This window comes from Solea senegalensis, linkage group LG3 (genome assembly GCF_019176455.1).
Source record: "Solea senegalensis isolate Sse05_10M linkage group LG3, IFAPA_SoseM_1, whole genome shotgun sequence".
Taxonomy (NCBI): Eukaryota; Metazoa; Chordata; class Actinopteri; order Pleuronectiformes; family Soleidae; genus Solea; species Solea senegalensis.
The window spans coordinates 684,569-699,153 of NC_058023.1; the positions used below are offsets into that span (position 1 = coordinate 684,569).

At 40.8% G+C, this 14,585-nt stretch overlaps 1 protein-coding gene across 8 annotated transcripts in view; it reads left to right on the plus strand.

The window, feature by feature from the left end:
* The window catches only part of clcn3 (chloride channel 3), a 32,581-nt gene that overhangs the window by 4,697 nt on the left and 13,299 nt on the right, over positions 1-14,585 (plus strand). For 4 of the 8 annotated variants that reach the window (XM_044020383.1, XM_044020382.1, XM_044020386.1 and 1 more), the window contains exons 2-5: positions 1,426-1,607; positions 12,195-12,355; positions 13,501-13,597; positions 14,270-14,460. In XM_044020383.1, the coding sequence (XP_043876318.1) occupies positions 1,445-1,607; positions 12,195-12,355; positions 13,501-13,597; positions 14,270-14,460 (612 nt within the window). In that variant the 5' untranslated portion in view covers positions 1,426-1,444. Of the gene's footprint in view, positions 1-1,425; positions 1,608-3,945; positions 3,994-5,502; positions 5,766-12,194; positions 12,356-13,500; positions 13,598-14,269; positions 14,461-14,585 lie in introns of those variants that run through there. The other 4 variants (XM_044020384.1, XM_044020389.1, XM_044020387.1 and 1 more) reach the window with 3 other exon arrangements.

The following is a 14,585-nucleotide window of genomic DNA, read 5'->3' on the forward strand; positions in this document are numbered from 1 at the left end:
AAGAGCAGGTGACTGGCCTTGTGTTGAAGCTGTTGTGCTGTTTTTGGCCTGACTGCATTATTGGTAATCTTCCTCCTATCCCATCACTCTTTTCAAGGAAGGGTGCTCATGCATTAGTTAGTCATTTGAACAGAAATGTTTTCAATTGCACCTTGATGTTGATTATAAACAAAGAAGTTTCTTTGTAGAGCTCAACTTGACCAATCTAACAAACCAAAGTATGACACTTCACAGCTCTTTCATTGTCTCTCTGGAGTCGGTATATTGTAGGGGAAGAACTGTCTGAGAGAAATGTCCACAGGCAGGGAGTTGGTAACGAGGGACAATTACTTTAATCAGTCGCTTAAATACATTATTTTTGACTGTGCTTAATTGCATCATGTCTTTGGCAATAAAGTGGGCTGTGTGTGTGTGATATCACCGTTTTAGTCATGTGGCAGACCATAGTGAAGACACTATGGTCTGCTGTTGTGATGCAGACATTACGTTGGCTTGAAAGGGAGGGCCACCAGCACGTACTTGTGTCTCAGACTGAAGTCTTGCATTGTTTTCTCCAGGGGATGGCGCTGCTTCAGTTGTCTTCTTCCTGGTCTTTTTCTGTAACACTGTCGCTCGAGGTTTCATTAGGATTTCCTGTCCTCATTTTCTCTTTTGGCTCACTCTTACTTCTGGTGTGTTGGCTGCAGTCATGAAAACATCACAACAGGTGTCAACCTAACATGAAGTGGCTGCGGCTGTTGTAGCCACATGATTGGTTCACAGCACCGTTTCTCTCATTGTCATTGGCTGTTTGGGTTGTCTGTCAAAATGTGGATGAAATGAGGAAAAGTTTTATCGTGATATAGCCCAATCAATTTGAAATGTGCCTGCTGATTTGTGCACATTGATCTTCTCCCTCTAATTTCTGGCAGGGTAAACACTGAGAGGCTCAATGCTGCCCTCCACAGATCAAAGTTCTCAATTCACAGCTCAAAGCTCTTCAACGCAGATTTTCGCCAAAGTCCTTCTTCCTCTTTCCTCCACCCCAGCCCTCTTGACAGAGGGACCTGCCTGCAGCCTGACTTGACCCCCCACAATGCACAAACATTGTTTGTCCACTTGCGAGTAACTTTCTTAAATTGAACTTGCAAATAGGAGAGGCAAAACAGAGGGTAGCTGTTGCTGTAACTCCATAAAGACTTGTCATGTGATTTAAACAACCAATCAAGCACATAACTGGGAACAGCAAAATAATAATTCAACACTTATTCTTGAGGAAGTAGACCAGGTTCTCACAGAACATGACAATGCGCGTTAACAACAATCCGCCTGATTTACCTTTTAATGGATAAGAAAACCCTTGCACTAGACAGTGCATCATATTCTTTCATTCTTCTCATCTCCTGTCCTTTTCTTATATCCCGTCCTGCCCTTCTTATCGTGCAGGGCACTGGTGTGTTGCTAAATGGAGTCGAAGCAGCTGTACCACAGAGGTTACTGCAGGAACAGCTACAACAGCATCGCCAGCGCCAGCAGCGACGAGGAGCTGCTGGATGGAGCTGGCGTCATCATGGACTTCCACACCACTGAGGATGACAACCTCCTAGATGGAGATGCCGCCTCTCCAGGTAGGGAGCACTGGATACCTCAGAAATGCCTCACCTAGCAGTTTGATCGCTCACTCAAAATCTGGACGAAGTCTTCTCGAGCTTCCCTTTCATTACCCAGGGTTGGCAAACCCCGGCCTTCACTCTCCAGTCAGATATGTTCTGTGAAGTCTCACTCAGCTCCCATCATGCTCTAATCTAATGTCTTTGTCATATCGATCCTCATCCATCAGCTGCTCTGAATACTCTCTTGTTGCACACTTCAGACATGCTTCAGACACCTGCTTCCCTGCCAATAATCATCCTGCTCCCATTGTTACCTCCTAATTAAAAACTAGTGCAGTACCCGCACCCATTCTCTTGCATTTCTTATCCAAACAAGGTCAGCACTGCACGCCGTTTGTAAGTCAACTGCTAAGTTTGAAGCCTGTCAAGTGACCTTTTGGGCAGTTATGCCATTAACAGATAGAGGTTCCTTGTATGTATAGAAAGATATTCAAGTTGTTATGAGTTAGTGAAAACCACAGATTTAGGATCTCAAGTATTGTAGTTTCAAAAGTCCAAATAAAGTAGATCTAAATAGGTGTTTATCCAATCATGGGTTATTACTGCCTTAACTGTATTCATTTCTAAACATTTGCTGTATTTATAAACTGTGCAATGGTAACAAGTGTATTTGAAAGTGTTCCTGAAATTCAGATGCAGTTATTTACAAAAAAACACCATATAATAATACTGTATATCTCCATATTTATTTAAATTATATACCAATCCGTGTGACTCGTACCCCAAGTCTTTATCTATGAATACAATGCATTGTAAACATATGTGAGGCTCTCTAAAGAATGGACTTTGTTTTTAATAAGTGGTTTATTAGACCTACAGGATTATTCTTTTGTCTATCTTGTGTCCATAGCTTTGACACTTGTTGTATAAACATTACGTCACCTTTGCTGTTTTGCCTGCTCCTCTCCTGTTTCTGTGTGGTCTCTCTCTGACTGCCTCTTTTATTTGCGCTTATGACTCCTGCTTTACATGGATCTTTCTGTCAGGACTCATATTAAAGACTGATCCAGTGTACAGTTGATAAGGTAGCTGGCCGTGATCTTTTCCCATGTGTCTGGCCGTCATGTTACATGGAAATAGTTACACCTGCCATTCCAGTGCAGTCACCTGTCACTCACCCATTCAGCAGCTTGGTGGCACTGTTGCTTTTTGCTGTTGTATCTGTTGTCAACATGTGATCTGCAGCATCCTCTTCTGTTTGTCATTGACTGGTTATTTGGTTTGGTTATTATGCAGATTCTGCTCTTGTTTCCCAGTGTCTTCATCTGCAACATTCAGCTGATCAAACAGTAAAAGTACATGCCATAGGCTGTCCTGGAAGGGATGGCTAAATTTGGCTCTGCAAACATTACATAAATGGCTTACTACTGGTTAACTACAGCACTTCCACACTCCAAAAGTCAGTGCCTCAAGTTTTATAGACCACCACAAGGCAAACATTAGCAAATTTAGCAAACATAAATCTAAACTACAATGTTGTGACAGTTCTTCAAATTTGTTTGGGGACCCCAAAAAGTCTCCGCGACTCATCTGTGGGTCCCGACCCTGTCTTTGCGAACCACTGCTGTTTGTAATGCAATGATTCAACACAAGTAGTATCTGACCTTTTTCAAAACACATGAACAATACTTTTAAGAGACGTATCAGGGACTGTGTACTGTATGTTTGTGAAATAGGGACTGACTCGCATGGCCTTGGTGATCAGCTGCTGCTTCTTTTAATCAGAATCTGGACCTCTGTGCAGGAGTTGACCAGTCCTCAGATGGTGAAAGCACAACGTTAACTCTAACCTTAACCTTGGGCTCACTTCTGTTGTCATTCCTCCAACAAATGCACTTAGTGGGCCTCAGCAGATACACACAGCTGCTATTCAGCCCATATTGTAATATTGACATTTTTGGACCATATTGTAATCAAGTTTGTGTCTGGCCTTCACCTGCACTGACTTTCCTTTGAACCAGTTTGGCTGCTTTTGAGAGCCAGTGGATCTGGAAATGTCTGAATGAATAGTCCTTCCTTGTAGTTGGTGTACTCCCCGTCTCTGTCTCTCATGTGCTATTTTTACGTAACGCTGAGGGGTTGGTTCTCAGAAAAGCATGTAAAGGTCTCCCTCGAACTAAGTCTGCAGTATGAGCAGGGAGCTGGCTCACTCCTCGGCCGTATGGAAATATTTTTGTGTGCGTGAAAGAAATAACGGCGATAAACGTTGGCTCTTGATTTTGAAGTGGGCGGAGTATAGAGACACAAGACCTTTTCCTTTTTTCAAACTTGGTAAACGTAGTAACAAACCATGGCTGACCTCACCTGTGCTATTGCCTAGCAACAACAGCCCTGCTCAAAGGTAAGAGGCAATGGTAGTTAAAGGATGGGCTGTTTTTATAGTATAGTGTGTGAAATGTCATGGTCTCATTGTTTAAGTCAGGGAAGTACAAGACATTCATTGTTTTATATCACAAAGGTGGATTACCCCAGGTTTATAACATTTCCTGCAATGAAATGCATTGTGAAATCCAGCTGTGATCAGTTTAACAAGTGGAAACATATGAAAATGAGATGTCCAGATGATGTACTTCGTATCCTCTCTGTACCGTCAAAATGTGAAAAAAGGACCGAGCACCTGCTGTCTTTCTGGTGCTGAAGGCATTTTCTCTTTGCATACTGTTGTTCAGGCAGCAGATGCAATGGCATTTATGAAAAACGTGAGAATATGACTCAAATTTTTTTAATTTCTGTGGTAGCTGGTTGGCTAATGCCAGGAGTGCAAGAAAGGTTTTATTGAAGATACCTCATCTATGTTTCTACTTCACGTGTTACTGTCGGGAGAGGAAACCCACATATTTTAGCTCTGTTTGCTAATTATCTAATGTGTTAACATGACTTTGTTTGTTTGGGCTCCTGGCTGTTGTAGTGTAGATTATCAAAGGTGCTGCATTTACCTGAGGCCAAGTGTGAACCACAGTCACTCTTTGGGTCGTTATAACAAGATGACAATCAGCCTTGCATCATTTATTGAGTTCATCAAATCCAATTACATTTTATTTGTATGGTGTCACATCTGAACATAACATAAGTAAGGCTGAGACCATAAGATATTATAGTGGGAAAGCTAACCTTAGTTGACTACTCACTCAAGTGTCAGCTACTTTTTTAACATATTACCTCAAATACATAAAAAACAAGGGTTGTCAAGGAAAAAAAAAATCATAATTACTCATTGATACAATTTGGTTGGTAAAGTGGTAACTAGAGTTGAAACAACAGAATCAGTTAGTTGTTTTTTTTTTAATTAAAGGTCATTCAGTATTTTCAGCCATTGTCAATCATTTTTGTTTTTTGGACAAAACAAAACATTTGAAAATAACATTTCGATGTTTGGGAAACACTGACCAAACATCGAAATGTTTTTTTTTTTAACATTTTATGGACCAAACAACTTATCCAGGTCATAAATGACAGATGAATTAATGAAAATAATTATTGTTTGATATTTTGATTAAGTTGTATGAATAAAATAGCAATTGGATATTTTACCCAAATTGTTCAGCCTTACTGGTAATGTGCACTTATCACTTCCTGATAGAAGGCTTTCAAACAACCTGTTCTCTTACACACACTCACACACCCCTGTGACCCAACACAATGGTTGCTCCCATACAGGCAGGGCTCACTTATCTCCCCTGGCAACCAAGCAGGCAGGGCTGACCAGTCTGGTGTGATCGTCTTCCCTTCTTTGTGTATGTGTGTGTGTGTGTGTGTGATGACATCATCAGCTCTAGCTGTCAGCTGCTGCAGTGGAGAGAGCGAGAAAGAAAAGGGAGGGAGGACTATGTGACGGTGCGCACACACATTCTTCCGCTCAAACACACATGCGCAGGCTCTCTCTCTCACTCTCTCTCTCGCTCTCTCTCACATACTGCTCCACTTGTCTCCCTCTGGTAAACATGGTAGCAGCAGCAACTAACACACACAGACACAGCACAGCAGTGTGTAGTGAAGCTTAGTTTAGCCTCGTCTCAGTTATCAACATGGAGGAGGAGGACGCAATGGCCGACCCCTATTTGCCCTACGACGGGGGAGGGGACACCATCCCCTTGCAGGAGATCCCTAAAAGAGGTACGCCACACATCCCCTCATCTCCGTCTCCTCTCTTGCCTCTTGATGACAGAGGCTGTTCTCCTCCTACAGTGAGTGTGTGTAGCTTCGTGGCAGGATGATTCAATGCAAGTGAAGCAAACGCTGTCCTTCCTCTGCTGTTGGTGAGACATGGAAGCCTGTAAGGATCAGGATCACCCAATGCTAATGTCAACGCTGCATGTCGACTGGCTCAATGTGCAGCTTGTGTCACCATTCACCCCTGTGTCGATGATTAACCGGCAGTGTGTGTGCGTTGTACGTCAGCCTGAGATAAAGAGATAAGGATGTAGTGTGAAGGCTTGTGGTGGGGCCTTAAAGCAGCAGCAACTAAAGAGACAGTCCTGGGCATCCATTTTAATGTTCCCACAGAACACATACACAGGCTGTGGCCCCGTCAGGTGTGGATGCATCTATGGTGTTTGTTGCCAAAGCAACCTTCCTGCATTATGAGGACACCTGTTGGTAAGATCACCTCATGGCACACAGAACAGAGGCCTGTAGTCAGACTGTCGCCTGAAAATGGGAGAAAAAATGGCTATTGAAATCAGGGCAACTGATGGACTATAATTGATGGACTATAATTTTTTAAGCTAATTTTTTTTCCCCATTCATTTGATAAACTGTAACAAATAATACAACAATGCTATTATTTTAACCAGTTTATTCTAGCAACCAGTTACTGAACACTAATGTTGTCTCCCCAATCTACATTGCACTACAGTGCAATTATATACAGAATTTTTTTATCAAAATGTAAAAACACATAATCAACACAATTTGTAATGACTTTCTGATTTAAATATAATAAGTGGTAAATATTGGCCTGATTAATTGACCCAACCGATTTATCGGTCTACCTTTATACAGTATATGACATTTTACCATGTCATTGTTTGTCTGTCTGTGTGGCCTTCAGGGAGTTTTTCCCTCTCAGTTTTGTGCAGTTGGTTCCTCCAGGCATTATTAGATTTTTTATGGAGAGTGGGCAAATACAAAAGGCCCCTGGTGAGTTTAGCGACACATTGGCTGCCAACATCTACTTTGCAGACAACCTTACATTTGAGCTTTTACTTCCTAACCTCTTGCTCATCTTTTGTTCAATATGTGGTTTATGAATAGTTTCTTGTGTAGTCTTATGTGGTTACGTTTTCTTGCACACCCGCCTGTCTATCTTTTTGCCACATGAATATTTAAGATTAACTTCTTTCAAATGTTCACTTGGCCTCACAGATGAACTGATTAGATTTAGGTTAAGGTCATGGTAGTAGAGGTAAACCGATTAATCGGTTGGGTTGGAAGTCATTCGTTTTCATCCTTTATACATTGTACATTATACATTATACATAGTTTATACATTGTTGTTATTATTATTGAAAATATTGTATATAATTGCACTGCAGTGCTGACATAAAATGTGGTTTGGAGAAATGTGCTCAATAACTGAAAATGAAAGTCTTTTTAAGTCAACATCTAGTTTGTATCCAAGTAGCTTTACTTGCATAATTTCTGATAGTTTTCCATGTCATTGTCATATTTGAATAGTATTTTGGTCACTTTAGAAACGGTTGCCTTTTCTATTGAAACCAGCATGTCATGTGTAAACACATAAGGAACAGTTGTGTAAATGGGTCTTTTGAGTCCACAGGCTTTTTGGACTTTGATCTGTTTTCCAGCTGCCTTTTGTGTGTTCCTTCAGCCTGGTCGTTCACCAACAGCGCTGCTCCGTCTGTTAGTGATGCTGGTCACATGATGATGGCTAAGCAGACTAAACCTACTCCAACCCCACTGACCTGCAATGTCCCAGCCTGCCTTTAAACCCCCCTTGATCTGATTTGCTCAGCAGTAGTAGAGTAGGCCTCATACCCAGGAATGCAGTTAATAGGCTGAAGTAAAGCAGCCATTAATAACCTGAAACCTCTGTACGTTCAGTCGGCTGGCTGATGCTCATTTTCCACTTCATTGTCTTTGTGCACCTACGTGGCTTCTTGCCCTGAGCAGACTGAACAGAACTGCAGCGTCATTGTACTCATGCACAGGTGGAAGTAACCATTGCCATAGTCTTATGTGTGTCCCCACTGAACTGTAGTGTGACACTGCTGGTGTGGTCGCATGCAATTCTCTATGGTTTCTGTTTTCCGTGGCGTCACCGCAATTTGGTTCTGAGTTCCCGCCTCAGCCGATCGGTGCCAGTAGTGCAACATCATCAGAAGAGTATTTTCTTATCTCAGTTACATCCTCTTTTTCTTCCTGGGAGGTAAAATCAGCCACATCCTTTTTGTGCCTAAATGTGAGTTGGATATTTACTGCAATGCTGAGCAATAGCTTCTTAATTCTGCTCTGTTGTCTTCAGCTATGGACATTTTACTGAAATGATTAAATGTTTCCTTTTTAGGTGTGTGTTCAGGATTAGCATTTACAGTTGTGTTTAAAAACGTGAATAAAGCACACAATCCTTATAATTTTTATTTTCAATGCATTGGGAACACTACACATTATATTCTAAATCAAAACATGAAGAAAAATGTATCCACTTTGTAACTACTTTACAGAAAATGAAGAAAAATGAATAATTGACTGTTCAAAGACTAGCATTGTAGTTTTTTTTTTTTAAATTAAAATATCCAGTCAAACCTGTTTAACTTGCCTCATGAGTCAAGCATATTACTTCTACACAAGCTTGAAATGGACAGGATGGGAATATCACTTTAACATGGATATGAGGAATTTTTCTATTTTCTAAATCTGGTTTCAAAATATGCACTTTTGTCACCATTGTGTTGAACTAGGACACACATGTAAAGTCACTGCTGCCTGTCACTATACTATGAAAGGGGTGATTAAAAAGGTTTTATTAAAAGTCAATGTGTTCATTCTATGTCAATGCTGAATATGACAACGTAAGAGTCTTTGTTTCCGTCCGCTGCATTCTTCAGAGGCGAAGTGAAGCGCAGAGAACTTACGAGTTGAATTACCAGTTTTTGCTGGTGCGATATGCGACATGTCTTCTGCATTTTTTGGCCGCATTCAAGAATCAAGTTGATCCAGCCTGTGGATTGGGACATAGTTAGTCAAACAAGATGATGAGGACAGAAACAAGGAAAGAGAGAGTATGACCCTGGGGCCCCTGACACCTTCTTCTTCCTAAGGCTACATATTCTCCTGGGCTCTATAACTAAATAGTTTTCACAGAATATCTCAAATCTGAACTGGATTTAGCAAAATCTGCACCAGTAACCACATCAGTGCCCCTCCAACAAGACAACAAAATGGCTACTACCATGCGGTGAAAACCTAACATAGATGTGACGCACAAGCATCTATTTTGGCCCCAACCTTACACATTATCTCATTTTGGTTGCCTGGACTACCTACACTCTGCATGTTTGCCACTGAATGTGGCTCCATATTTGATGATTGATTGTCATAAAGTCATTAAGTCTCTTTACCCTCTCCTTCTCCTGTTGAATCTCATTGGCCAGACCTCCTTATCAAAGTGCTACTGTCCCTGAGTCATAGAGTGAGTCATCACCACTCGCCTCCCCTCCCCTGTCAAACACACACTGGCCATCTACACAAAAGTCCATACTGCAAAGTCAAGTCAAAATTGGCCTCCCCTTGCTGGCCTGCTGACTCCACCGCAATGCGTGTCACTTCCGCTTTCTGTTTCCTTTCCCCTGACTGGACAGGATACGCACTGGCTGGTCAGACGAAAGATGCACTTTCAATTTTGTCCCTTTTTTTTACTGAAATGTCCACCAAAGGCCTCCAACAGCTCTCTCACTGTCTCACATATCATCAAAGATCAAAGGGAGTGACTTTCAAAGACTTTGTCATGGCTTACATTCAGAATATTGGAGGTCTTGTGGGGAAACTGTCTTCACCTATTTACTTCTCAGTTATTCGGAAGGAAATTTGCTCTCATTGAGATGTATTTCTCATACAAAGCAACTTAGTAAAATCATTGTAAAGGGTGGAGTAGTTTCAATGTAGTAATGCTTGGGAAAAGTTGCAGCTGTGCTTATGATCTGTTTTATGGACCTAGTTTGAACCATGAAAGGGATTATTTCTTGTCGCTGATGAAAGAGAGTAAAGAGCAATGAATGAGGTAATGTTTGACAGTTGTGAACTTTTCCAAGTTGCAATAATGCAAATTAATTAATTAATTGTAATGTTCAGTACGTGTGTCCCTGGGTTTCTGCATACACACATTTTATCTTTTGCAGTGTGAAAGCCATCAAGTTGCTGAAGCACTATGGGTTCATATTGTTATAAATTGCACTTATAAACAACTGCCTACAAATGAATATGTGGTGTATTTTAGTACCCAAGAAATGATGAAATTGATTTTCTATTAAAGTTTAATTTATTTGGTAAAATTGAGTAACTTCCTCCATTTCCAGAGAAGAAACAAAGTTTTGTTGGGAAAACAGATGGTCAGTGTCAAGAAAGATGCAGCAGTGGTAAGACACAGGTACCTTTCCTCACAGCTATCACAACATGATAGAGAATTGTTGAACATTGTGCTCACTGTTTGCATATGCAGCTACTCTTTGCTGTAAATCAAGTTGACATTTTTCTGTTAAAAACTGCATCTCGGTGTCTGAGACATCAAAGCTTATAGGAGATCAATGAGGATTTTAGGCTTTCTGAAATGAGTTTTGTTGATAGAAATTGCTTGAATTTCTCAGCACTACTTTAGTGGGTGGTGTGATCTTGTGTTGGTTAAAAGAGACAACAATGAAGATGGTAATGATGGATGATGCTTGAGGTTATGCTTGGAGGTCCACTGTTACCCACACATGTACAAACCACCCATCAAAGAATTTAAGGACAATTTAGGCCTGGGCTTATCCCTCACGACCCTCATGTGCCGGATAAAGTGGTAGACAATAGATGGATATTTTCCACGCCCGCACACACAAACTTGACATTATTTATTATTACTCTTTACCATTGACAATTTGGGTGAAGCTAATAGCTAAGCTAACAGGGAAGTCTCTAGAATTGCTCATCACTTTGCCGTCTGCTCTGGAGGACAGTTTAGCTTATATCCTCCAGTTTAACAGTTAAAAAAACCCAAAAACATAACTGTCTTTTGATGGTTTTGATGGGCCAAGGAGTAGTTACTTCAAAAGGTCTGGTTTATAGTAATTTGGATGAATCTGAATGTTCACAGGCCTCTAGCGCATCAAAAGCTCTGATTGTTGTTCCACATCTGCCTTTTGTCATCGTCGGGCACAGTGCGACTATTGTGTTGCTGATGAAGACGTCTCACATATTTGTCATCATATCACATGTAGGCAGCTTTGGCATCTTGGAGAATGGGTTTGCCTTGATATCCCAAACTTGTGATGGTGACTTGTCCTTTAAAATCAAAACTGAGGATGCTTATGTCAGTCAGTCAGTCGTCATCTAACCGCTTTATCCTCCACCAGAGGGTCGCGGGGGGTGCGATAGGCTTATGTATCAGATTTAAACTATAGTTTACTATTTATTAGATGACATTTGAAACTCCTGTCGTTATGAACAGTACAGGTAAGAGTCCCTGTACTCATTGCTGAAAAGGCACTGGACAATGTTTACATTGTATTTTTTTTTTTATCAAATTGTTTTTGGTGACTATGAATGTTTTTCTCATGACTTTACATAGTTATTACTGGGCCTATATGTGATCATAATGTCCTGCATACTGCAGTAAACTGTAGGTACAATCAGATTAAAACTAATGAGACTTCCACACATCCAAATTAATGCTCCAATAAAAAAAGAAATGACAAAGCATCTGTTAAAGACTTTAAATATAATTATAATGTCATTTATTTTAGTTTTTAGATTGACCGGGTCTTGTTTAAACAGAAAGAGGATTATGTTGAAGTGGGTGGATCTTTTTTGAAATCACAGATGCACATATAAAAAAGAGTATGTAGTATGTATGTAGTATAACATTGGAGTTGTATCATGGCCCCTATATTGTGATTTGTTTCTTATAATAAAGTTAGTTACTCCAAAGGATGCGGTATATGTATGACTGTCTAAACTAGAGATTAAGACTAGAGATTTCTTTTTGGTTTTTGCCTCTATAGATCCATTACCCTATCTTGCGCCACCATATTTCTACAGCAAACCACCTAGAGCAGGGATTTAGTGTTTTGAAGCAGAAGATTAGTACACAAACAAAGAAGAAGGTCATGCTTTCTGTTATATGAAGGCCACTGTAAATCCATGACACACTTGGGCAAGGAAGAAGTGGACTCCTCCATTTGTGGCAGTCTGTACTCAAGAGATGTCACCAATTCTTACGCACCGGCCCAATGTCAATATAATGTCAGCTTCTAAAATGTATTATATTGTATAATGTTGAATTAAAGGTTCCCCCTCTCTCTTGCTCTGTCTGTTTCTCCTGTTCAGGGTCTAACTACGCCATGTCTAACGGAGGCGGAGCCGCCAGCAGCTCCACTCACCTGTTGGACTTCCTAGAGGAGCCTATACCTGGTGTAGGGACCTACGATGACTTCCACACCATTGACTGGGTTCGTGAGAAGTGCAAGGACCGAGAGAGACACAGAAAGGTGATGACTCCTTAAAAAAAAAAGTCTTTAAACCTGTTTTGATTGGCTGTCATAACCTGTTGCATCACACTGCCTTCTAGAGTTGCACAATATGGTCAAAACATCATTTTGCGATTCTTTTGAAAGATATCAAATGTAATTTCAGTGTATTGGGATGCACTTGGTCATATTGTGATTTTGATTATTTGATATTTGCAGCCTTACTTTTTATTAGAAATATATCAGAGGAGTTGATGTTCAACAGTCTGTTGATGCAAATATCTAATTAGACAAAAGCACTTGTATCAGAGGTGTATCAAATGAACTGGCTGATTAGTTTATTTTTGTAGCGTTGATAGTTTCTACTTCATGAAGCTCAAAGACTCCCGACTGGTGTCAGACAAATACAAATCTCCTTCTTCACAGGAAGTGTGTTACGCATTTCCTGCAGTAGCATCAGAACACAAAAGAAGAACTGCTTTGTTGAGATCAGCAGTTTTTGTGCCAGTGGATAAAACATGTCCGGAATTATCGAGAGAATAAAATGAATTTAGAATTTACGTCACATATTTAGAAATGGAAGTTTCTATCTTCAAAGTATTATTAAAATATGTTAAAATAACCACTTGAATCACAGCCAATACACACTCACACCCAATTTCTTAGGTACACAGGCCACCTAATAAAGTCGCAGGTGTGGCACTTTGTTTTGCTGTTTTTCCACCTGATGTTGTGTGGTCAGAGATGTTCTTTATACTGTCTTTGTAACAAGTGGTTATTTGAATTACTGTCACTGTTCTCCGTTTGCTAGCATCAACAAGGTATTTCCTCCCAGAGAACTGCTCCTCAATGGATATTTCCTCTTTTTTTGGACCATTCTTTGTAAACACTAGTGATTGTTGAGAATCCCAGTAGATCAGCAGTTTGTGAAATACCCTTTTCTTTTCTTCGTCTTTCTGATGCTCAGTTTGAACTTCAGCAGCACATCTTCACTGTGTCTACATGAATAAAAACACTACGTTGCTGCCATGTGATTGGCTGATAAGATATTTGTTATAATGTTATAATGAGCAGTTGAACTGTACCTACCATGTATAACACTTGTGAAATTTATTTCCTCTATTATTAATTCTTTGTGTGATTGGGTTTCCTTGGTGTGTTTTCAGATCAACAGTAAGAAAAAGGAGTCAGCATGGGAATTCACAAAGAGTCTATACGATGCCTGGTCTGGGTGGCTGGTGGTGACTCTCACTGGCCTGGCCTCACACACACACACACACACACACACACACACACACACACACACACACACACACACACGCACACACACACAGAGACACATGCACACACACAGAAATATCTCCTTTGCTGGTGACTCTCACATGCTTTGCTCCAGTCAGCTCATGCTCAGTCTCTCCCTTTCTCACCTCTTGTCTTTTGTTCTCGTTCACTTGGCTGCTCATGAGCACACATTCTTCACCAGAGTACAGTCCTCTGAGCCACAAGACCAGTCTGAAGTGTAGGAAAAGTGAAACCATGGGAAGAAACATGACTTTAAAGAAAATAAAATAAATGGGTTTATAATGTTGTTCTGTTTTTTTAATCCATGTCTGAACTGAAAGATATTGTCCTTTAAGCTGCAGTGCATAACTTTTGGTGATCATTATTATTGTTGTTGGTCGTTATTCTGTATGTATAGACGGAATAAAATAATGTGAGAGGGTGTGACTGTAGGTGTCTGTTTTCTTAAGGTCAAGATAAACTCAATCTTTATGTAGGTGAACAAGCATTTTTAGCATCTTAAGCATCTTATTTCTTATGAATCTGTTTACTTTAACTGTCGCGCTAACGTCCCACAAACGCTTTTTTTCCTCTTTCCTTTCTCCCTGGCTTCACTCCTTCGCCGCCTTGTCTCCTCCCTCTTCCTCCTCCTGCCAGGTGCTTTGGCTGGCCTTATTGACATTGCTGCCGATTGGATGAATGACCTAAAGGAGGGCGTGTGTCTAAGCGCCATGTGGTTCAACCACGAGCAGTGCTGCTGGACGTCCAATGAGACCACCTTTGCTGAGCGGGACAAGTGTCCTCAGTGGAAGAGCTGGGCTGAGCTAATACTGGGCCAGGCTGAGGTAGACTAACACTGGCACACCAGAGGCCTGACACTCACATGAACAGTGCCTTCCATTTGTAGTCGGATGTCAGAATTTCCGAGGTCGTGGGGCTTTGCAGATTGCATTGCACATTAATATTGAAG